General features: G+C 35.2%; 2 protein-coding genes across 8 annotated transcripts; both read left to right on the top strand.

Annotated features, from left to right (window-relative positions):
* The first annotated feature begins 499 nt into the window (after positions 1-499).
* Positions 500-14,039, top strand: LOC103957409 (glycerol-3-phosphate acyltransferase RAM2-like). Of its 7 annotated transcripts, none has more exons than XM_048566109.1 (6): positions 3,530-3,902; positions 6,110-6,133; positions 6,258-6,430; positions 6,522-6,620; positions 7,507-7,611; positions 13,360-14,039. In XM_048566109.1, exons 1-5 carry the CDS (start codon positions 3,641-3,643, stop codon positions 7,585-7,587), a joined length of 639 nt encoding a protein of 212 aa, XP_048422066.1. In that variant the 5' UTR covers positions 3,530-3,640; the 3' UTR covers positions 7,588-7,611; positions 13,360-14,039. The 7 variants fall into 7 exon arrangements, with proteins under 7 accessions (XP_048422069.1, XP_048422066.1, XP_048422068.1 ...); XM_048566111.1 differs by lacking the exon at positions 13,360-14,039 and adding an exon at positions 11,662-11,680; XM_048566110.1 differs by lacking the exon at positions 13,360-14,039 and adding an exon at positions 9,872-10,243.
* A 191-nt stretch (positions 14,040-14,230) lies between these two features.
* Positions 14,231-20,674, top strand: LOC103957410 (receptor-like protein EIX2). The gene is made up of 3 exons (XM_009369564.3): positions 14,231-18,046; positions 18,243-19,931; positions 20,022-20,674. The coding sequence occupies exons 1-2, from the start codon at positions 14,814-14,816 to the stop codon at positions 18,262-18,264; spliced, it is 3,255 nt and encodes a 1,084-aa protein (XP_009367839.2). The 5' UTR covers positions 14,231-14,813; the 3' UTR covers positions 18,265-19,931; positions 20,022-20,674.
* The last annotated feature ends 5,164 nt before the right edge of the window (positions 20,675-25,838 follow it).

Here is a 25,838-nt window from a genome sequence, read left to right as displayed (position 1 = left end):
TGAAATAATGGTCAGCTTGGATAACTCGATTAGTATTTTCGTTAAAGCAATGCTACAAGTTCATAGACCAATAGGTGCTCAAAGTTCTAATGAAGTTACTCAAAAAATTATTGATCACACTGTGACAAGTTTAGAGACCATTACTCGCAAATTTTTAGTTTAGAAACTAATAATCCAATACATTCTAATTATAGTAATAGACGTAGCCGATTACCTAGTTGCATTTCACTTTGTTTGGTTACCATTCTAAACGTTTCTTTTTTCCTACTCTGACATCTAACGCATTCAACTCTCCTCTTCCCTGTTGATTTTTATAAAAAAATGATAAGAAAAGACAAAATTTCATGCAAATATTTAACACCAAAGTCCAACCCCAACCATATTTTGCAGCCAAAAACATGAAAAATGGTAAATTAATTTCACTAGACCCAGCAGGGGTACAACAGTAATTGCATCCCCACCCCCCTCATTTGAAACCCCCGCTTAATTTCTCCCTCTCACTCCCCCACTCCACAGTCCACACTCCAAAAAGTAGCCTAAAAAAAAGAAAGAAAAAAACTCGTTCCGAAAGAGAGCGCGATTCAGTAACGAACCATGTCGCCGCAGAAGCAACGGCGGAGCTTCCCGTCGATCTCGGCTTGCAACGCGAGCGAAACAGCATCGTACAAGTCGATCGCGGCGGACCTGGAAGGGACGCTGCTCATCTCCCGGAGCTCATTCCCTTCATGCTGCTGGCCATCGAAGCCTGCAGCCTCCGCGGCCTCGTCCTCCTCCTATCCTTCCCCCTCGTCATCGTCTCCTACTTCTTCTTCTCCGAAGCCCTCGGCATCCAGATTCTTATCTTCATTTCCTTCTCCGGCCTCAAAATCCGCGACATCGAGCGCACCTCTCGCGCCGTCCTCCCCAGGTACCGTAAATACACACACACACACGTATATGTGTATCTAAATATTTTAATTTAAAATGTTAATTTTGAATTTATGAAATAATTGTTAAGTTCTATGCGGCGGATGTGAGGGCGGAGAGCTTCGAGGTGTTTGACAAGTGCAAGAGGAAGGTGGTGGTGATGGCGAATCCGACAGTGATGGTGGAGCCGTTCGCGAAGGATTTTCTGGGCGGGGACATGGTGCTGGGGACGGAGATCGAAGTGAATACGAAGACGAAGAAGGCGACAGGGTTTGTGAAGAAGCCCGGGGTTTTGGTGGGGAAATTGAAGCGTTTGGCGGTTCTGAAGGAGTTCGGCGACGAAGCGCCGGATCTCGGGATCGGCGATCGGAGCTCCGATCCTGACTACATGTCACTTTGCAAGGTTCGATACTTCACAATTTTATCTAATTATTTGATACTTTTGTTGTAGTAAAATTTCATGCGACTCATAATCTTTAGTAGGGTGGTTTTGGTACATTACCGTACAAAAACCTCTGTACCAATTACTATACTAAATATTTGGAACGGCAAAATCTATTATCATTATCGTGCTAAACTTTCAGTATATCGAATATCAGTATACCAAATAATTTGGTTGGTATGGTATATCAATGGTAATTGCCACTTTGTTTTACGCTACTTAATTTACCTAAAATCTAATATTTTTTAATTAATGTAGAAGTATAAAAAATATAGAAAAAATATATAAAGCTCGTAATGACAAGCTTTACAACTTTCATGAAGAGCTTAACTTTGAAATTCGTCATTATAATCATATAAATCATAGATCAAAATTTAGCCGTTGATTGTTGTTTACATTTACGCTTTATTTTTCTCATCAAATTTTGTTTTTTTTTTCGGATTTTCTTAATTGAAAACATGATCTATTAGAGGATGCAGGAAGATGAACGATTTGGATCGTTGATATTATGTTCAAAGTTTTACGGTTAGTAAAAATATTGCTTGATGTTTATAAAGTTTCTACAAACTATATGACATCGACTCATATTTCAGTTAACCGTAAATATCGAAACGTGATATCAAAGATTTGAACCGTTCATCTTCTTACATCTGCCAGATGATCATGTTTTCAAAAAAGAAAATTTAAAAAATGAAATTCAATAAGAAGAATAAAACGTAAATGACAATCGATGGTTAAATATAAATTTAAGGTTTATGGATTATAGCGTTGGATTTTGAAGTTGACATCTTCATGAAAGTTGTAAAGCTTATCACTATGTGTGATTATATATATATATATATATATATATATATATTTTACATTTTTTACACTTTTTACACTTCTACAATAATTATTATTAATTTTGTCCTTAAATAATTATATGAATAAATACATAATATAATATTAATAATATTGGTAGGTATGGTATACCGTACCGAAACAGTATGGTACGGTACCAATACAGTACTGTTACCAATTGGTACAAATTTTTTATAATAATTTGGTATGGTATGGTTGGTAGGACAGTTGGTACGGTAATTTGGTAAAAAATTTCACCCCTAACAATCGCAACAATCAACCAGCTAAAATATTGATCCATGTGTGGTCTATTCAAAAAAACCTAATTAGAAATCAAGGAAAAAAAAATGAAAATAATTAAGGCTGCTGTTGTTCCAATTAAATTGGAGTAAATAATCATAACATACTTTGTACAATTGTTACTTTTGTAGTACACCACAACTATATATACATATAGCGTTTTAATAAAATTATAAGTAAAATATATAGGTAATTGCTTTAAAAAATGAGGTAATTGACACAGTACCAAAAAATTTATGAAATCTTGTGAATAACAACTTCTAACACATTCATTACATGAAAAATGTCGAATTTTGACTTTTGTATAATATTTAACGGTTAAAAGCCTCAAAGGGATACTCCGAAATATTAAATAAATCATGTGAATAACAATTTCTAATACATTACACATTCATGACATGAAAAATGTCGGGTTTTGATTTTTGTATAATATTTAACTATTAAAAGACTCAGTATCTGATAGTCCGAAATATCGAATAGATCATGTGTAACAACTTCTAACACGTTACACGTTCATGACATGAAAAATGTCAGATTTTGATTTTTGTATAATATTTAACTGTTTTAGACCTACTGACGCTCCAGTTAGAAGATGTGACTACATGACGTAAGTCCAAGGCCAAAGGGGTTGATCAAAGATTGACAACAATACAATCATATATTGACGACATATACAAAATTGGCCGTTTTAGTAACTAAAATTTGAAAAATAATCATTTTGGTCAATTTCTCAAATAACTTGACATTTAAAAACATAAGGAAAAAAAAAGAGAAAATAATGAAACATGAGTAATGATATGAATGTAGTTTGTTTGTTTGGTTTGTTTGGTTTGTTTATACTCCATTTCATCCATGTAACTTCACTTAAAATTCATAAACAATGAAGTTTCTTCAACTTACGACGTTGTTAAAACAAGAACTAGGAATAAGAATTATTCGGCCCATCCTTGTCTATCTTTAAATGATCTCTCAAAATTTAATTTACATTTCATTCCAGTGTAACTGCAATGGTTAAATTGATGAATTTTCACTTATCCAGTAAGATACAAATAAATTACAACCAAATGAAATGTGTAAAAATATACCGAAACGTCGTCCTCTGTTAGCTAGAGTACCAAAATGTCATCGTTGTGAGAGTAAACGACTGAGGCAATGTACTTGAAGAAGTCGCTATGGAGTGAGGGGATAACGCCGAAGCCCTCGTCAGAATCTGAACCAGAGCCGTCGCCCACCGCCGTAAGCTATCTGGTCAACTCATTGACCCAGCAGAGAGTGTACCGCGAGGTCAAGCTCAGGCTTCGAAGCGGCCTTCGCGATGTTTGCGCCGAGTTCTCCTTCCTCCATGTTCGCGGCCTCCTCAAGTTCCTTCGATCGATCGTCGAGTTTGATTCCACTATCAACCTCTTCTCTCAGACACAATCGCTGACACACCCCGACCGAGATCAGAGCGCGCTGGCCGTCATGTGAAAGTGACATAACCATGTGCACAGTACGGAAGCTAAGAATAATAATAAAAGTACGAATAAATAAAAACCAAACTATACACTAAGTAGATAACATACAAGTGCAAGCGTAAGTGTGAAAAACAATATTCAGAGCACGGAAGACCTAGTGCAGTCTGGGGGACAAACACTAAATAAACACACCCAGATATGGTCCTACTCTGGTGACAATCTGTCAGATATGCCGAGAATTCCTCGAGAGCCACCAAAAGAGCTATCCACACTATAACTTGGAGGGGTGCAAAACAGAAAGCGTGAGTGGGCAAAAACAAAGCTTTTCAAAATCATTTCAATAACAAAAGTTCTAACCCATCGCCGTAAAACCTGTATAGTTTCTCAGAAAATAGAATATACATATATATATATATATATATATAAAACATGCTCAGAAATATGCCATGTCGAATGCCTCTAAATAAAATGTAAGTACTCAGGTAATGTCAATCAATGCCATATAATTTGTCAGCCGGAGTCACCTAACGTGACCTGTATGGTTGAATCTAGAGCTCAAATCCCCAACTCACTAACTATACCTGCACACGAGTCGGAGCCACCCAAAGTGGTATGTACGACAGGACTGGGTGTAAAATAAGTACACTTAAGTGCTACGATCATGTGAAGACTGGGCGAATAATCGCGGGTCACCTACAAGTCGGAACCACCTAAAGTGGTTTGTACGACAGGACTGTGCACCTAACTTGGATCCAAGATGAGCGTGTGGTGTGGGAGGTGAACATCACGTGAAGGGCTGTGCCGTACTCTGGGCGGGAGCACTAACACCGGGGGTGCAGGTTATAAGCTCTCTATGCATCTCAATTCACTACTAAACATAAACATAAACCACAACTTACTTGACACTTACCTGTGCGTCCGCAGCACCAAATATATATATATATATATATATATATATGCAACTACTAATGCATAATTAATTAGGCAAATGCAAAGCATGTCATTTAAAACATATAAAGGTTTCATTTCATTTTCTGGGAAAATCACAAGTATATAGGTATATACGGAAAACCAAAAGCCCACTCACTGGTATGTAGAAGGGTCGTAACCCCCTTGCCTCGAGTGACTGCGCTCGTCCTTGGGATAGGTCTCACCTATATGCGAAACAACTATAAAAACGTTAATTTAATGCACATAACCCAAACTAGGTAAAAATTTCTCATACAATGCTCAAATGGGGTGTATGAATACACCAACGTGATCTACTCAACCTCACGAACATCCCCATATTTTAAAAACAATTTTCCGACTTCGCACGCGCACCCATGTGCCAAGGCACGTCCACATGCGCCGCCCACGCACAGGCATGTGCCTGGCACACTAACGGCGTCAGTTAATGCCGTCAGGAATATTCCGTTAACTCTGACAGATTCTGTTAAAGTTAACCTAACGCTGTTAGGAATATTCCGTCCAAACTGACGGAATATTTCGTCGTCTTCTCCGGCCAACCTCCGGCACCATCGTCGTCGCCGGAAAACTAGGAAATTTTCCAAACTTCATTTCTCACTCATTTTTCACCCAAATTTCATGAAATTGGTACCAAAATGAAGCTTACAACTAGAGGAACAAAACCTTACCACTTTCAAGCATTAAAACCAATGGAATCTCGCCGGAAAAACTCCACCAAATCTGGCCAAACCTGCAACTCACGATCCCGACGTCCAAAACCTTCAAACGAACCACCCCGAGCTTCCTAAGGACCTCACCAAGCTTTCTACAAGCCTAAAATTCCCAAAAACACATGAATTTATGTGTGCATGAACAGTACCCCGATTTGAACATCTCGAGTTTGACGTGAAAACGAAGGTATCCTTACCTGAAATGGGTATGGTTGAACTCCTAAGAACCTCACGAGCACAAATGTATAGTTTTCTTCCTCGATCTACCACGTTTTCGAAGGGTTTGACCTTGTCCGTACAAGGAAGAAAGGAAAGGGAGAGAGAGACAGGGATACGAGACAGGGAAAGGATGAGAATGAGTGTGGGTGTGTGTGTGTGGTCCAAAATCAACCAACCAAAACCCCAAAACGACCACACAACGAAACAAAAACATTAGGGGCAAAACCGTCATTTCACCCCTACGGTACGAAAAATCCGGGACAGGCTGTCACAATCGCTCTCCGAGCTTCAAGGTAATCAGAAAATTACAAAATTCCTAGTTTATGCTTAATCTTTTGTTTAATTTTTCTTATTGTTGAAATTGATTTAATTATCGTTATACAATCATGCCGGTTCTGTTTCGGCACTCACTGAAAGATTCGGACGATGAGATTGTGCAGAATTTGGATCACATATTTGGCGTTGAGCCGCTGAAGATCACGAGCCCTTCAACCGATTTCGAGGTTTCGCTTATGCTTAGGGTTTTAGAGGGTTGCTGCCTGCTTCGTCCGGACAGCGCGGTTTTGGCTCATCAGCACAAGGCCATTCAGGTACTCAATGTTGCTAAATAGCTTAACCAAAATCTATGGAGGTTGGATTACTGAGATGAGAATGCGGTTTTTTGTAATTGGGTTTTTGTAGGTTTTGATGAATATATTACCGACTCGCGGCGTGATTGAGCAAGGAGCTTGTTTGGATGCTTTGATTGCTTTTATGTTGGATTCATCAGCTAATCAAATGGTAAAGCTTCAAACTTCAGTTTTGAGTCAGATTTATGGAGTTTAATTTTTGTAGAGATTTTATATAAAGTTTGATTCAATTCCCTCGAAATCTCATAGAAGACGTGAGATATGTGAATGCTTAAAATACACTACGAAATCTTTCCAATTCCCTCAAATTCCTCAACTTTTTAAAATTCTTTAAAATCAATTTTTAATTGAATACACCTAGAATGTTATAAACTTCTTTAAAATTTTAATTAAATACACTTGGATTTCTAAGCATTTTAATAAACTATCTCAGAATCTTGATTAAATACATTTTGAATTTCAGAAGATAACTTAGAATCCTGAATGATCATTGAATACCCTTAGATTCTTTAAAAGAATTAAAATTCCACAAAATCACAATTGAATATACCCCTTATTATGATTGGTTTCGGAGCGGTGATGGGGTTTTTTTTTTTATGATTCGATTGTTTTGTTGTGTAATGTGTAGGATTTTGAGGCTTTTCATGGTATTGAGGAAGTTGTAGGGCTCATAAGGGACAAACAAATTGATGAGAATCTCAGATTTTGATTTATTTCTCTTTGCTTGCTTGATTCTCGTTGTCATGAGTTGTGATTTAAAGCTCTATCTGGATAAATTTTGGGGTAAATGTTAAAGTTTTGGCAAAAATAGGTTTGTTCATCCGACGATTCTTAATAGAATCCCGTCTTTCCTTTTTTTCTAGGCTTTTAGTTAAGCTATGTCCTATTGCTCATTTTCATGTTTGTCAATTGAGTAACGAGGTCATCTGCTAGGAATTAATTAGACTTGAGGATTCTGAACACTGGTGTGCCTAGGCTTGGTCCTTTCTTTGCTAATATAATGCACACTGAAGAAAAACACTGTTGCTTTTGAATAGGTTGAAATGTGGAGAGTTCTTGCTGCCTCTAATTGGTCATGTAAATGGGAGGGATGGGCAACCGTTGGCAACTATACATGAATGAGGACATAAGACATCTTTTGGGTGAGAAATCTGCTTCCTTGATATGGGTAGCGAGTCAGTTTGGTTCGACTCTTGATCCGGAGCAGAGATTAACTGATCATCACATCCTAAGCTCGTCGTGTGATAGAGTCCTTAGATTTGTACTGAATTTGAACATAGAAAGCACCCTAGGCATTTTGTTTTGTTTTTCTTTGTATTTCAATGAAATACAATCAGTAATTTGTAAGAAAATGGTCGTCTTCAATGAAATGTTTGCCTTGAAATTTTGTGCAGTATAATTTCAAAATCATACAACATTCTACGGAGTACCGTCACGGTAACTAAAATTCCTCATGCGAGTCTGGAAGCCCTCGCATTAACAATAAACGAATAGTCACAAGTGAATAAAACACAAGGGACTGTTGTCACTAAACGTAAAAGACCCAAAATGAATAATAATATGAGAGTTTTCATAAAAAGAACTTGGGTTAAGTTTATTTTAATAAAAAATCATGTTATAATTTTATTTAATGGAAAAAAACTTAAACTGTAATGAAAAACCCTTAACTTTTAATAATGAGGACAAAAAAACTTAAATTTTAATGAAAATGACATAATTTTAATATTAAAAAAAAAAAAAAAACACCTGACTCGCCTAGATACCTGCATCCATCACATACACTATTTATGAAACAATACTATACTGTTTATGAAACTTAACAGTACTATACTATTTATGAAACTGAACACTATTTAAGAAACTGTGGTTCTATACTATTTATAAAACTAAACGGTACTACACTATTTATTGTCAAGATTTATAAATAGTGCATAGTTCTTGGTTCACTTTTGTAAATAGTGTTTAGTTATTGGGTCTTGTTTCATAAATAATGTATAGTAATTGGTACATTTTCATAAATAGTGTCTCATTTTTTATCCAATTTTATAAATAGTTTCTCATTTTTTATCCAGTTTTATAAATAGTGTCTAGTTCTTGGTTCACTTTCATATATAATACCTAGTTCTTGGTCATGTTTCATAAATAGTGTCTAGTTTTTGGTCCAATTTCATAAATAGTGCATAGTAATTGATACAGTTTCATAAATAGTGTCTCTTTTTTAATCTAGTTTCATAAATAGTGTCTCTTTCTTGGTCCAGTGTTTTATATTGAACTCTTTCAATTATTTATATTTTCTAATCAAACAAAGAACCAATTAGAACCAGAGGTAGTTGAAAATTCATATGGTTCACAACTCAAAGTTTTTTTTGGGAGTTCCATATGTTATGTTAATGAACTCCACAAGTTATCTCTAAGAAAGTAAGAATGCTTTTATTTTCTTCCAAAAAAAAAAAACCCTTCTCCTGCAATTTTTTATTTTTTTATTTTTATTTTTTTATGAATCCCCTTTCTCCAGCCATCAATCACTCCACATAAATATATATATATATATATATATATATTTTTTTTTTTTTAAAGTTGCGGCATACATTTTAAATGGATATAAGACTCCATTGAAGCAAATACATAAGCTGGGAAAAAACCCCAGCACACCAAACCAAACAAAATCTGGGAAAAAAAACGCTGTGCAATTGCACGGGCGTGGTTAGGGTTTTTTTTTTTTTTTTTTTTTTTTTTAAGTAAAAAAAGTTATAAGATGCTTTCTTATTATTATTAAAATTCAAAGTTTTGAAGCGGTTTTCCTTAAAAATATTTCAAAAGTATTGTCTCGAACAAATGACAATGATGATTCTTTACTAACAACAATTTGGCATAATTGCACGGGCGTAGCAAGGTTTGTTTGTTTTTTTTTTTTTTTTTTTTAGTAAAAAAAGTTATAGGGTGCTTTTTTTTATTATTAAAATTCAAAATTTTGAAGCGGTTTTCCTTAATAATATTCCAAAAGTATTGTCTCGAGCAAATGACAGTGATGATTCTTCACTAACAACAATTTGGCAAAATATATGTGCATATGCATTTAAGTTGGTCAATTATTGTGTGTCTTCAAATCTAATAACTCCAAGACTAAATTTGTAAAGACCCCAGTGGCGGTGGAATTATTCGAAATACGAAAACTCTTGAGAACTTGCTATCAATAACCTTGAAGTATCGCATGGAGCGTGCATTTCCACTTGCATTGTAGAAATTTTGATTTGTTGATTCCTGTTGTTCTCAACTTGTAATTTACTTTGAAATATGATAAAGACAAATAATAAACGAAAGTGGAAAAGAATCATCTATTTTGTGGGAGTCATTCATCCTTCCTCTTATCCTTCAAAACGATTTTTGTGTTGATTGTTGCAGGCTGTCATTATTTAGGAGAGACAAGTCATCCTCTAATTACTACACCTACCTATAGAAAAGTAGCTGGTCCACTCACACATGTTCCATACTTGACCATTTAAGTCAATATCCTTGAACTATCGCATGGATTTCCACTTGTATCGTGGAAATTTTGGTTTGTTGGTTCCTGTTGCTCTCAACTTGTAATTTACTTTGAAACGTGATTAAGACAAATGACAAACGAAAGTGGAGAATAATCATCTATTTTGTGGGAGTCATTCATCCTTCCTCATATCCTCCAAAATGACTTTTGACGGTTTGCAACTTGTTTGGAAAATAAATGTGAATTTATCTCTCAAGACTTGAGGTGTTTTCCGTGTATTTTAGCCTGGTCCAAATAATGTGAATTACGCATTATAACTGTTTACAACTTGTTTGGAAAATAATGTAAATTTGTTCTCTCAAGAGTTAAGACGGTTTCCGTATTTTTAGCTTGGTCCAAATAACGTGAATTACGCGCATATATATGTTGTTTTCTAATTCCACAAAAACAAAAAGACTTCTAAAACGTAAACAGAACGAAACAACCAACGCAGAATTGTGTTGATTGTTGCAGGCTTTGTCATTGTTTTGGAGTGACGAGTCATCCTCTAATTACTACACCTACCTACAAAAAAGTAGTTGGTCCACTCACACATGTTCCATACTTGACCATTTAAGTCAATAACCTTGAACTATCGCATGGATTTCCACTTGCATCGTGGAAATTTTGGTTTGTTGGTCTCTGTTGTTCTCAACTTGTAATTTACTTTGAAGCGTGATTAAGATAAATGACAAACAAAAATGGAGAAGAATCATCTATTTTGTGGGAGTCATTCATCCTTCCTTTTAACCTCCAAAACAACTTTTGACAGTTTGCAACTTGTTTGGAAAATAAATGTGAATTTGTCTTTCAAGAGTTGAGGCGTTTTCCCTGTATTTTAGCTTAGTCCAAATAATGTGAATTACGCATTCTAATGGTTTGCAACTTGTTTGGAAAATAAATGTAAATTTGTTCTCTCAAGAGTTGAGACAGTTTCTGCATTTTTTAGCTTGGTCCAAATAACTTAAATTACGCGCATATACGTTGTTTTCTAATTCCACAAAAAACCAAAAGACTTCTAAAACGTAAACAGAACGAAACAATCAACGCGTAATTGTGTTGATTGTTGCAGGCTTTGTCATTATTTTGGAGAGACGAGTCATCCTCTAATTACCACACCTACCTACAGAAAAGTAGCTGGTCCACTTACACATGTTCCATACTTGACCATTTGAGTCAATAACCTTGAACTATCTCATGGATTTCCACTTGCATCATGGAAATTTTGGTTTGTTGGTCCCTGTTCTCAACTTGTAATTTACTTTGAAGCGTGATTAAGACAAATGACAAACGAAAGTGAAGAAGAATCATCTATTTTGTGGGAGTCATTCATCCTTCCTCTTATCCTCCAAAACGACTTTTGACTTTTTGCAACTTGTTTGGAAAAAAAAATGTGAATTTGTCTCTCAAAAGATGATGCTTTTTCTATGTATTTTAGTCTGCTCCAAATAACATGAATTACGCATTTTGACTATTTGCAACTTGTTTGGAAAATAAACGTAAATTTGTTCTCTCAAGAGTTGAGACGGTTTTCGTGCTTTTTAGCTTGGTCCAAAGAACGTGAATTATGCGGATATATGTTGTTTTCTAGGTCCGCAAAAAACCAAAAAAACTTCTAAAACGTAAACATAACGAAACAATCAACGCGGACTTGTGTTGATTGTTGCAGGCTTTGTCATTATTTTGGAGAGACAAGTCATCCTCTAATTACTACACCTATCTACAGAAAAGTAGCTGGTCTACTCACACATGTTACGTACTTGATCATTTGAGTCAAGACAACTCAGTGTGTGGATTGTATTGTGAACTATTACGTACTCACCCAGCCTTATAATACACTCGCAGCTTTCCTTTTGCTCCTAAATCAGTTCTGATTGTGAACTATTACGTACTCACCCAACCTTATAATACACTCGCAGCCTTATAATACAGTATTTATGAAACAATACTATACTGTTTATGAAACTTAACAGTACTATACTATTTATGAAACTGAACACTATTTATAAAACTGCAGTACTATACTATTTATAAAACTAAACGGTACTACACTATTTATTGTCAAGATTTATAAACAGTGCCTAGTTCTTGGTTCACTTTTGTAAATAGTGTTTAGTTATTGGGTCCTGTTTCATAAATAGTGTATAGTAATTGGTACATTTTCATAAATAATGTCTCATTCTTGATTCAATTTTATAAATAGTTTCTCATTTTTTATCCAGTTTTATAAATAGTGTCTAGTTCTTGGTTCACTTTCATATATAATGCCTAGTTCTTGGTCATGTTTTATAAATAATGTCTAGTTTTTTGTCCAATTTCATAAATAGTGTATAGTAATTGATACAGTTTCATAAATAGTGTCTCTTTCTTAGTCTAATTTCATAAATAGTGTCTCTTTTTTGGTTCAGTGTTTTATATTGAACTCTTTCAATTATTTATATTTTCTAATCAAACAAAGAACCAATTAGAACTAGAGGTAATTGAAAATTCATATGGTTCACAACTCAAAGTTTTTTTTTGGAGTTCCTTATGTTATGTTAATGAACTCCACAAGTTCTCTCTAAGAAAGTAAGAATGCTTTTATTTTCTTCCAAAAAAAAAAAAAAACCCTTCTCCTGCAATTTTTTTTTATTTTTTATTTTTTTTTATTTTTATTTTTTTTTATTAATATGAATCCCCTTTCTCCAGCCATCAATCACTCCACATAAATATTATTATTATTATTTTTTAAAGCTGCGGCATACATTTTAAATGGATAAAAGACTCCATTGAAGCAAATACATAAGCTGGGAAAAAACACCAGCACACCAAACCAAACAAAATCTGGGAAAAAACGCTGTGCAATTGCACGCGCGTAGTTAAGTTTTTTTTTTTTTTTTTTTTTTTTGTTAATAAAGTTATAAGATGTGTTTTTTTTTATTATTAAAATTCAAAATTTTGAAACCGTTTTTCTTAATAATATTCCAAAAGTATTGTCTCGATCAAATGACAGTGATGATTCTTCACTAACAACAATTTGGCGTAATATATGTGCATATGCATTTAAGTTGGTCAATTATTGTGTGTCTTCAAATCTAATAACTCCAAGACTAAATTTATAAAGACCCCAGTGGCGGTGGAATTATTCGAAATAGGAAAACTCTTGAGAACTTGCTGTCAATAACCTTGAAGTATCGCATGGAGCATGCATTTCCACTTGCATTGTAGAAATTTTGATTTGTTGGTCCTGTTGTTCTCAACTTGTAATTTACTTTGAAATGTGATTAAGACAAATAACAAACGAAAGTAGAGAAGAATCATCTATTTTGTGGAAGTCATTCATCCTTCCTCTTATCCTTCAAAACGATTTTTGTGTTGATTGTTGCAGGCTTTGTCATTATTTTGGAGAGACAAGTCATCCTCTAATTACTACACCTACCTATAGAAAAGTAGCTGGTCCACTCACACATGTTCCATACTTGACCATTTAAGTCAATATCCTTGAACCATCGCATGGATTTCCACTTGTATCGTGGAAATTTTGGTTTGTTGGTTCCTGTTGCTCTCAACTTGTAATTTACTTTGAAACGTGATTAAGACAAATGACAAACGAAAGTGGAGAATAATCATCTATTTTGTGGGAGTCATTCATCCTTCCTCATATCCTCCAAAATGACTTTTGACGGTTTGCAACTTGTTTGGAAAATAAATGTGAATTTGTCTCTCAAGAGTTGAGGCGTTTTCTGTGTATTTTAGCCTGGTCCAAATAATGTGAATTACACATTCTAACTGTTTGCAACTTGTTTGGAAAATAAATGTAATTTTGTTCTATCAAGAGTTAAGACGGTTTCCGTATTTTTAGCTTGGTCCAAATAACGTGAATTACGCGCATATATGTTGTTTTCTAATTCCACAAAAACAAAAAGACTTCTAAAACGTAAACAGAACGAAACAACCAACGCAGAATTGTGTTGATTGTTGCAGGCTTTGTCATTGTTTTGGAGTGACGAGTCATCCTCTAATTACTACACCTACCTACAAAAAAGTAGTTGGTCCACTCACACATGTTCCATACTTGACCATTTAAGTCAATAACCTTGAACTATCGCATGGATTTCCACTTGCATCGTGAAAATCTCAGTTTGTTGGTCTTGTTGTTCTCAACTTGTAATTTACTTTGAAGCGTGATTAAGATAAATGACAAACAAAAGTGGAGAAGAATCATCTATTTTGTGGGAGTCATTCATCCTTCCTTTTATCCTCCAAAACGACTTTAGACAGTTTGCAACTTGTTTGGAAAATAAATGTGAATTTGTCTCTCAAGAGTTGAGGCGTTTTCCCTGTATTTTAGCCTGGTCCAAATAATGTGAATTACGCATTCTGATGGTTTGCAACTTGTTTGGAAAATAAATGTAAATTTGTTCTCTCAAGAGTTGAGACGGTTTCTGCATTTTTTAGCTTGGTCCAAATAATTTAAATTACGCGCATATATGTTGTTTTCTAATTCCACAAAAAACCAAAAGACTTCTAAAACGTAAACAGAACGAAACAATCAACGCGTAATTGTGTTGATTGTTGCAGGCTTTGTCATTATTTTGGAGAGACGAGTCATCCTCTAATTACTACACCTACCTACAGAAAAGTAGCTGGTCCACTCACACGTGTTCCATACTTTACCATTTGAGTCAAGACAACTCAGTGTGTGGATTGTATTGTGAACTATTACGTACTCACCCAGCCTTATAAAACACTCGTAGCTTTCCTTGTGCTCCTAAATCAATTCTGATTGTACACTTCTTCTTCATTCTTCAATCGTCTTTGCCTTGATTTTGTTAAATTAAGATGGAGAATGACGGAATCATGTGCTTGAAGAAACTCTTTCATAATTCCATTGTGGTGCTACTTTTTCTACAATGTTTCAACCCTTCCCTATCCTCTGGATTCTATAATGTTTCTGCCGATTTCAGAGCAATTAGCCATCGGGTGGTGACGAGGTGCATAGAGAGTGAAAGGGAAGCACTCCTTGCTTTCAAACAAGGCCTGGTGGATGACTACGATCTCCTCTCCTCGTGGGGAAGAGAAGAACACAAGCAAGATTGTTGCAAATGGCTTGGCGTCCACTGCAGCAATCGAACCAACCATGTTACTCAACTTCATCTTGGAAGGTCTTATTTGGATCAAGCTCACGCACTTCAACAGAAAGGACGCCCACAGTTTATCTATTATTATTTGCAAGGTAAGATGATGAGTCCTAAACTGACTAAGTTGAAGCATTTGAAATATTTGGACCTTTCACGGATTAACTTCAATGGAAGCCAAGTTCCAGATTTCATTGGGTCTCTTTCCAACTTAAGGCACCTCGATCTCACTTATGCTTCTTTTGGTGGTCGAATTCCAACTCAGATCGGAAACCTTACCCACTTGCAATATCTTGATCTCAGATACAATAACTTTGCTAATGTAGAAGATCTGAATTCATGGATGCCTCATCTTTCTGCTTTAACATATTTGGACCTGAGTGGAAACAATCTCAGTAATGTTCCTGACTGGATGGAAGCAGTTAATAAGCTCCCCAAACTTACAAACTTGTCTTTGTCTGATTGCAGTCTTCCTTCTCCTCTAATTCATTCCAGTACTCTTTTTAACAAAAATTCTTCTAGATCTCTTGCTCATGTTGACCTCAATTACAACCAACTCACTTCTTCCATACTTCTTTGGTTGTCCAAATACAATGCTAGCCTTGGTTATCTTGATCTCATATCCAATAACTTTGCTAATGTAGAAAATATGAATTCATGGCTGCCTCATCTTTCTGCTTTAACATATTTGCACCTGACTGACACCAATCTCAGTAATGTTCCAGACTGGATGGAAGCAGTTAATAAGCTCCCTAAACTTACAGACTTGTCTCTGTCTTATTGTAGTCTTCCATCTCCTCTAATTCATTCCAGTACTCTTTTTAACATAAATTCTTCTAAATCTCTTGCTCATGTTGATCTTAAGGACAACCAACTCCCATTTTCTTCATCTTCTTCCATATTTGTGTGGTTATCCAAATACAATGCCAGCCTTGTTTCTCTTGACCTCTCTTACAACCAAATTAAAGGAGGGATTCCGCAATCTTTTTCCGGGTTATGTAATCTGCAAGAATTCTACCTTTACAACAGCACTCTGAGTGGACAACTTTCCTGGTTGGTTCAAATATTAATGTCTGCATGCCCTGATCAGAACTCATTAAAGACTCTGGGCCTCTCATCCAATCATCTTTCTGGATCAATTCCTAATCTCACAAACTTTTCATCATTGCAAGAATTATTTCTCCATGACAATCAATTGAGTGGAACAGTACCTGAAAGCATTGGGCATATGTCTAGACTCGAGAGTATCTACCTTGGTATGAATGCTTTGGAAGGTGTGGTTTCGGAAAGCCACTTCTCCAATCTCTCAAAACTAAGGCATTTGGATCTATCCTCTACCTCACTATCTTTAAGCTTCAGTTCTAATTGGACTCCTCCTTTCCAATTGTATTCTATATATTTGAGCTCTTGCATGGTGGGTCCGCACTTTCCAAAATGGCTTCAAACTCAGAAAAGTTATGCGGGACTTGATATTTCTAATGCAAGAATTTCTGATATGCTTCCAAGTTGGTTTTGGAGCCCTCTGTCTCATCCGGATTCTGGATATATTTCTATAGATCTTTCCAACAACCGAATTAGAGGAACAATTCCAAATTCAAGATTTGAGTTTCCCTCATCTTCCTTTAGTCAAGTGAATTTGAGTTGGAATCGATTGGAAGGTCCAGTCCCTTCATTCCTTTCCACAGCTGTATCTCTAGATCTCTCCAACAATAAGCTTTCAGGGTTAATTTCTTTCATGTGTCCAAAGACTCCGAACAAGGTTAGTGGTTTAGCCTTTCTTGATCTCTCAAGCAACAATTTGCAGGAACAACTTCCTAATTGTTGGACACGTTTTGAAAATCTTGTCTTTCTTGATTTGAGTGATAATGCTCTTTTTGGGAAAATTCCTACCACAATGGGTTCTTTACCTTCTATTCAAACGCTGAAGTTAGACAAGAATGGGTTTGTGGGGGAATTGCCTTCATCTCTGAAGAACTTTGCCACACTCAGTGTTTTTGATGTTGGAGAAAATAACTTATCAGGTTTGATACCTGAATGGTTAGGGGTTGGACTTCCAAATTTGGCTATCCTTATCCTCCGTTCTAATCATTTCTATGGAAGCATTCCACTACAATTGTGTAATATGAGAGACATTCAAATTCTAGATTTTTCAATGAATAACATCTCTGGAAATATACCCAAATGCATCAACAATTTGACAAATTTGGCTCAAAAAGGAAGTTCAAGTATAACTATCATTCATTTCTTTGAGTTCTTCGTTGCCGGATACGGTTATTTGGAGGAAGCATCCTTGATATGGAAAGGCAAAATGTCCAAATACAAAAGTACTTTGGGGCTTGTAAAGAGTATTCATCTGTCGAGTAACCAATTAATGGGGGAGATTCCTACGGAAATCACTGATCTTGTGGGGTTGGTTTCCTTAAACCTGTCAAGAAACAATTTAACAGGTCCAATAACTCCAATGATCGGGAAGTTGGAGTCCTTACAGTCCCTTGATCTGTCAAGAAACCACATATATGGCAGAATACCAACAAGTCTTTTTCAAATATATGGTCTTGGTGATTTGGACTTGTCAAACAACAACCTGTCTGGAAAAATTCCAATGGGGACTCAGCTCCAAACCTATGATTCATCTGATTTTGCTGGAAATCCTCTGCTTTGTGGAATTCCACTTCAACAGTTGTGCTCTCCTGAGGAAACAAGTCCAGAGGAGCAACCAATGTTTGGGGATCAAGTTAAAGAGAATGATGGGCTTATAACAACTGGATTTTACTTGAGTTTGGCGCTTGGTTTTGTTGTTGGATTTTGGGGAGTTTGTGGGAGTTTGATATTCATCAAGTCATGGCGATACACATACTACAGGTTCTTGAATTGTGTGTACGATTGGCTTTATGTGAGGGTGGCGTTGATCAAGCGACGAAGATTGATGGGCAAACTGTAAGTACTCTTCCACATAATGAATAATATTTTTGCAGTTTTGAGTCTATTAATACTATTGGCTAAGTGCACTTTTACATAGAAAACTGACTATAACGATATGGCATCATTGCCATCATGGTTAATATCATTTTGGTCTCTACAATTGTCTTTAAATTATGACTAATATATGTTGTGGTTTTTTTAATCTTTTTAGCTCGTGCATCTACCGTTGGTAAGCAATGCTCCCCTTAAACTGGAGAAGAAGGAGATTGAGGAGTGCAATTTGAAGTTATAATTTAGTGAAAGTGTTGTGTTTAATTTAGTGGCCTTTTTGTTTTTGCAATGACGTTACTTAGATTATCTTTGAGGGGTTAATTAGGTTCTTTTCATCCTCTTTTACTAAGTGTACCAGTTGATCATTTTCAATAAATTTCCTTGAGAAACTTGTAAGAACTTATTAATCAAGTTACAGAGAGAACAAGCAGACAGATAATTCAATCACTGTATCTCAAATCATCAATGTTAATTCTTTACGGTTCAAGCATGCAAATATTCAAATTGAACAAAAGGGTTTAGTAAAAAATCATTTATTAATGTCCATGCTTGTATAACTTCAAGTGCAGTTGCGAAGCCTCTGAATACAGCAACTAGTGACCTTGCGAACATATAAGTTACTAATTTCAATACAAAATTTGTTGTATAAACATGAAAAGAAAAGCAATGAAATTTCAACGTAATTAACAAAACACCAAAAATTGACCAAAAAACACAAGCATGAGCTCTAAAAAGGCTTTAGAAAACATGTTTTTGAGGTTATTTACAGTGACCGTATTCTTTATACCGACACCAAACTTTAAGTTCATGTGGAAATCTATTTATATGTCGAGTAACACACTAATCTGTAAATATTTTTTTACAGATAGTGTGCAAATTTCTTTCTTTCAATCTGTTGTATGCTCATGACGTGATAAACATATTAAAAGTTTACGATTTAATATGATTACTCACTCCCAAATGTGATTGTTATTCTATGAATTCGCTAAAATTTAAGGTTGTGTGTACTATTGTTTTTAATACCTTTTGATTAGTAATACAAAATTGAATATGAGATCTTCCTTTTGGTAATATCTTAAACTGCTTACGATATACGTCATAAGCAACCATGCTTACAAACTTAAGCACCCTTAGAAACAACATGCATTAATCCACAACGATTTTTAATTTTACTCAAGACCCCAAATACGATTTTGTATCACATAATTTGAAATGTGCAATTTAATTACGATGTATTTGGATTGCACATTTCAAATATTCTGACACACAAGTGTGAATGTTTTAAATTGATGACTTTTACTCATCTAACAAGATATAAACTTGTTTCGTTCCAAGTGAGTAATTAAGTAAAAATAGTACTCATGTAACCAGCAGGCAACAAGGATGTGAGACATCCTATATGCATGCAATGGCTAAACTTACTTACAAAACTCAACCGAAACGTCGTCGTCGTCTGTTAGCTGTGTTAGGACCAAAAGCGTGGTCGTTTTGATCAGAACATTTCCGGGGCAAAAAGCAGAGGACAACGATTGAAATTCTAAAGAGTGAGAGTAAAAGACTGGGCCGATGTACAAGGAGAAGCCGCTATGGGGCGAGGTAATAACACCGAAGGCCTCGTCGGAATCTGAACCAAACCACCGTCCACCGCCGTAGGCGATCCGGCCAACTTGTTGACTAGCAAAGAGTCTATAGCGAGGTCACGCTCGCGCTCCGGAGCGGCCTCCGCGACGTTCCTCCGAGTTCTCGTTCCTCAGCATCCGCGGCCTTCTCAACTTCCTCAGATCGGCCGCCGAGTCCGATTCCACCATCAACCTCTTCTCTCAGACGCAATCGCTCCTCGAGCTTCAAGGTAACCAGAAAATTACAAAATTCCTAGTTTCTGCTTAATTTTTTGCTTAATTTTCTAATTGTTGAAATTGATTTAATTATTGTTTTATAGCGGTGCCCATTCTGTTTCGGCACTCGCTAAAAGATTCGGACGATGAGATCGTGTGTAATTTGGATCACATATTCGGCGTGGAGCCTCTGAAGATCAGGAGCCCGCCAACCGATTCCAGGGTCTCGCATGCGCTTAGGCTTTTTAAGAGTATATTAGTACTTTTATATTAATTTTTGGTTAATAATTATCATAAACTTAAAAATGTGGCCATAATTCTATCTGGTATCAAATTTTGGTTATTTTTTCAAATTTCCTGGTTTGCCTAGGTTGGATCCTTTCTTTGCTAATAAACTTAAAAATGTTGCTTTTGCTGAAATGTGGAGAGTTCTTGCTGCTGCTCATTGGTCATGTAAATGGGAGGGATACACCCCCATTGGCAACTGTACATGAGGACATAAGACGTCTTTTGGGTGAGAAATCTGCTTCCTTGTTATGGGCAGCCAGTCAGTTTGGTTCGACTCTTGATCCGGAGCAAAGACTAACTGCACTTCACATCCAAGCTCTCCTCGTGATAGAGTCCTTAGATCTGTACTGAACCTGAACATAGAAAGCACCCTAGGCATTTTGTGTTGTTTTTCTTTGTATTTCAATGAAATACACTATCAGTAATTTGTAAGAAAATGGTCGTCTTCAATGAAATGTTTGCCTTGACATTTCGTGCAGTAAATTTCAAAATAACTATCGTCACGGTAATATGGTTGTATGCTAAAACCAAGTTAGCTAAATTTCCTCATGCGAGTCCGGAAGCCCTCGCATTAACAATAATCACACAATAAACGAACAGTCTCAAGTGAATACAATGCAAGGAACTGTTGCTAAAAGACGAAAAGTAGTGTCTTGGTCAAATGACAGTGATGATTCTTCACTAACAACAATTTACCATAATATATGTGCAAATACATATAAGTCGGTCAATTATTGTGTCTTCTAATCTAGTAACTCTTAAGACTAAATTTGTAAAGACCCCAGTCGTAGTGGAATTATTCGAAATAGCTAAAACTCTTGAGAGCTTGCTTGAAGTATCGCATGGGGTCTAAGTCAAGACAATACATTTCCACTTACATCGTGTAAATTTTGGTTTGTAGATCTCTATTGTTCTCAACTTGTAATTTACTTTGAAACTTGATTAAGACAAATGACAAACGAAAGTGGAGAAGAATCATCTATGTTGTGGGAGTCATTCATCTTTCCTCTTATTCTCCAAAATGGCTTTTGACTGTTTGCAACTTGTTTAGAAAATAAATGTGAATTTGTCTCTCAAGAATTGAGGTGTTTTCCATGTATTTTAGCCTGGTCTAAATAACGTGAATTAAGCATTCTGACAGTTTGCAACTTGTTGAAAAATAAATGTAAATTTGATCTCTCAAGATGTAAATTACATTTATGTACCGATACAATCATTCTGAAAAATAAATGTAAATTTGTTGAAAATATATGTTGTTTTCTGCGTTTTTTAGCTTGGTCAAAAGAACATGAATTATGTGCATATATGTTGTTTGCTAATTCCACCAAAAACAAAAAAAAAAAAAAAAAAAAAACAAAAAAACAAAAAAAAACTTATAAAACGTAAACAAAACGAAACAATCAACGCGGAATTGTGTTGATTGTTGCAGGCTTTATCATTATTTTGGAGTGACGAGTCATCCTTTCATTACTACACCTACCTACAGAAAAGTAGATGGTCCATTGGTAGCTTTCCTTTTGCTCCTAAATCAGTTTTGATTATATAGTTTATAAATCAACTAGCCTCTCTGAAAGCACGTGAGACTTTTTTTCAATCACATTTTTTAAAATGTATTGATGCGCATACAAGGGACATTTTTATTATCATAGACACTAAGTGCCCCTATATCCTAAGTGCCGTTACTATAACTCAAGTTCACTTCACAATCACCAGTGCATTAATAGCTATTTTTTTTTTTTTTTGGGAATTGTTATTCGCACTTCAAAAATCTTATTCTAAACTCTAAACTTTCTATATTTGAAAAGAAAAATACACTAGTGAGGAGTGTAAAATGAGATTTTTGAAGTGTCAATAACACTTCCCTTTTTTTTTCCTTCAAAAAACAAACGATATTTTCTACACTAAGGAAGAAAGGGTGGACTTAGCTTTACAAGGGAAAGCAATAATATTGTTCAAATTCGCCTTTAGCAAATCTCGTATCTAAAACCTCTTACTTACAAGTGAAGAGGAATACCGCTAGACTATATTATTAAGTGTTAATAGCTATTAATATGTAACAATTTAACCAAATATTCAAATATGTTTGTCTGATTGGCAAGATTGGAAATAGAAAAACTTGGAAGCAATTGTAATTAATAAAAGGTTTGTGCAGATGGCATCTAACAGAATTTGCTTTCTTACCACTGATCAATCCAAAATATTTTTAGGCAAAATAGGAAGAAAATAAACCCAAAACCAAAATAAAATTAAAAATATAATGCAGGGCATCCATCTCAACATGTAAAGACATGATTGCAAAACCAGTTAACCTTCCAAAGCCAACCAAAAAAGAGAAGTAAATTGTATATTCCACATATATATTAACAATTTAGAGAGAGAGAGAAGGAGAGAAATCATAATGACAATAACATAAAAGCTTGGAAATTTAAAGAAATATACTTATATGAACCACTTCAATTTGTTCTTTCACAGTTGTTGAGTAAAAGAGTAAGTTTAGATCATGCTGAAAATTGTAAATTATTACATCAATGGAGGTTTCATAAGTGGACCTAAGTAAAAAACACCAAAAGAGAAAGAAAATGCCACATTTTCTTCTTCACAAAAGTTCAAAAAATATTTAACCTTGAAGAAAAAGGGCATTTTTCTATCCTTCTGTGAGAGACCTTCTCTCCTCTATGAGAGTTTTCTTTCCCCCTTTGGTGAGGGTCTTCATCTTGCCCACCTTCTCTAGGGCCAACTCCAGCTTTGGCTAGAGTCGGTTGCCACTTTTCCTTTTCTTCTTCTATTTTCTTCTCTTCTCCACTTCTCTGCTGTGTTCTTCTCTTCTCTTTTTTTTTTCTTCTATGACTTCCTCCTCCTGTTTTGTTTCTCAATTTGTTTTCTGTCTCTTACCCCGTTGGTATGCCTTGTTCTTGTTCATCCTTGGTTCGATTTTCAGCCATGTTTCCTATTGAGATTGTGTGTAGAGCTCTAATGACTCGTGTGTTTCCAACACCACCACTTTCTTGTTTCTATTTGCCTTTTTTGGCAGTGACTTCACGGACTTCATCTTAATAGTTGGCTTCTTTGTCTTTGTTGTTGCTATCCTTACTCTATGGCTGTGCTCGCGGAGCAGATCGAAATTCGCTAGTGCATTTGATGAGGTGTTGCTTGGTTGTGGGTGAGGATTGGAGTAGATCGGAATTCTCTGTGGTGGCGGAATCAGTGGAACTTTCTAGTTGCTATCTGTTGTGTTTTGCCTTTTGGGCCGACTCTGTTTGTTTGGCCCTTTTGTTTTTCTGTTTGTGTTTGGCCCCTTTTGCTTGTTTATAAGTTAGTTTTGGGCCTGTGGGTTTTCTTTGTTTGTGTTGCTTTTCGGTGTTTAATAAAAAAACTTGCTTTCCAAAAATAAAAATAAAAAATAAAAAATAATAATAAAAAAATAACAAAAGAGAAACAATTCACCAACCTGCAAACTGTAAACAATATTCACATTCCTCCCCATTCTTCAACAGAGCTGCCTCCAAAGTAATACTTCCAGTATTCCACCAACAAGCAGGGATCCATTAGAATTTACAAGCATCAAAAGATAGCCATTCGCAAACTAAAATCATTAACTCTTCATCATAATTGGTAAAAAAAAAATAAAAAAAAAATAAAAAAATTAAAAGGAGAAGTACTCAAGAGCATTGATGATTGATCCATGAATTTTCCTTAAAAACTTATGGACTTTCAATAATCACTGTTTTGATCCAAATTAAACAGTTGGACCTGTTCAAGCCCAACGTCTCACTTAACTCATGATTTTGTTGTTGGGTATTTATTTTAACAGAAATAAACAGGAAACTGCCCAAAGATTTATAAACACTTCTGACGCGGCATAAAAGGGCAGCAAGACTAAAAAGGATGAGTAATGATATTCATATTATATTTTTGTACCACATTTTCATACCATTTTACGTGGTATTTGATATGGACAGCCACATTATTTGAATTAATCATATTTTAAAATTTAGTTTATTATTTAATAAACTAATAACTAAGAAAAATAAGTTAATTAAATAATGATTGTGGTATACGAGGAATCTTTCTCATTCATTTCCTTGGATTTTGTAATTTTTTTGAATGATGTGGCTGTCCACATCATATACCAACTAAGGTGGTGTAAAAATATGGTATAAATAGCATTACTCAAAAAGGATTACTCAGTCGAGTTTTTTTTTTTTTATAGGAAAAGTGCTTTTCAACGACAAAATCTATATATCCAAGAGGATCAAATGTATTCAAGTGGGAGCTCATCCTGTGACAAATATTACATCAGCCACTTGAATGAAAGGAAATGAACCGAGTTTAAATTACTTAATTCTGAATGAAGAAAGTTTTTATAAAAAAAACAGCAAAAGAAGTAGAGAAAATGACACCCAATTTATTACAAATTCTGTTATAAAAAAATTAAAATTAAACTCGTCATTCGCAAGTCGAAAGTATAACCAAATATCTTTTTAACTGAATAGTTTTTTTACTTCCAACTAGAATTCTCCTTTTCAATTGAAATACGTACGATTGAGGTCCTAGCAAGACTCGCAAGGTACCTGACGTTCTCGCTCTTTAAGAAAAATTTGAAATTGTTGATTAAACCAACATGGAGAGCTCAAACCACAAATGACTCTTCCCTCCATTATCTCATTAGACTTTTCTTTCCCATTTTACCCCTCATGTCAAGTTTCACTTTTATTTTCCAATTGAGCTCCTCATCTACTTCTTGTAGTTGATGTATAATGTATTTAGTATTTGACTAGTTCCTTTCAAATAGTGTTTTTATTTTTTTTAACTATATCAGAATGACAGAATAGGGTGGCAGAATCTTGAAACTAGCTATAGTGGATGTTGATACCAAAGTCTAAGCATTGAGGTAAAACATCACTTACAAAGTCGCAACTTATATGAAATGGGTTAAATGTCACGCAATGTCTTGATCCATAAACGAATGACATGTGTTGAAAAAAAATTACTTATCATTCTTTTGCTGAAACGAGACGTCATGGTGGCAATGAATCCATTCTATGTATTAGAGCATTAGATCTTCATCGACACATACATCAACTTCCTCGTCACAATCTTCAACATTTGATTTTAAATCAATACTGAATCCCATACTTATACTTATACCTTTATTAAATGAAAAAAAGAAAAAAAAAGAATTAGAATTGTAAATCAATTAAGTTAGATATTAGCACTCTAGAAATCTGTACAACAAACAAGCATCATGATATAATGTGAAAATTGTATTTGTTGAAGAAGTTATTTCCTCATTCATTGAGTCTAAATAAAATATATATAATTACAAGTGAGGCTGTAGATCGCTAAGGCTTATCAAATCTCACAATGGACTATCATCATACATTTATCTCAAAGTAAAGCATTATGATCACAACATCAAGTATAGTTTCACTAGAACTGTACTTGACTTAAAACAAATAATGAAATTTGTCCCACAATAGTTCCCAGATGAGATTGACCAAGCTTCTGCTTCACTGCAATTTTCCCTTTTCAGTCCCAGAAAGAGTTGTAATTTTGGTTAAGTGATCGACGATAAGAACATGACTGATGGGCATTGAAGTTAAAGGGGTAAAATAGGAAAGAAATGTCCGATG

Source organism: the organism of the source record quoted next, unplaced genomic scaffold (assembly GCF_019419815.1).
Source record: "Pyrus x bretschneideri cultivar Hongxiangsu unplaced genomic scaffold, Pyrus_bretschneideri_v1 Contig40, whole genome shotgun sequence".
NCBI lineage: Eukaryota > Viridiplantae > Streptophyta > Magnoliopsida > Rosales > Rosaceae > Pyrus > Pyrus x bretschneideri.
The sequence above is the reverse complement of the archived record's forward strand: the minus strand, read 5'-3'. Positions and strand labels throughout refer to the sequence as shown.

What these genes read in the sequence shown, in the direction of transcription:
- LOC103957409 (XM_048566109.1), top strand. Translation starts at nt 3,641, where the DNA reads ATGTACTTGAAGAAGTCGCTATGGAGTGAGGGGATAACGCCGAAGCCC. An exon ending in TATCAACCTCTTCTCTCAGA is followed by an intron (nt 3,903 to 6,109) that starts CACAATCGCTGA and finishes GGGACAGGCTGT; the next exon opens with CACAATCGCTCTCCGAGCTT. An exon ending in ATCAGCACAAGGCCATTCAG is followed by an intron (nt 6,431 to 6,521) that starts GTACTCAATGTT and finishes GGGTTTTTGTAG; the next exon opens with GTTTTGATGAATATATTACC.
- LOC103957410 (XM_009369564.3), top strand. Translation starts at nt 14,814, where the DNA reads ATGGAGAATGACGGAATCATGTGCTTGAAGAAACTCTTTCATAATTCC. An exon ending in CGAAGATTGATGGGCAAACT is followed by an intron (nt 18,047 to 18,242) that starts GTAAGTACTCTT and finishes TAATCTTTTTAG; the next exon opens with CTCGTGCATCTACCGTTGGT.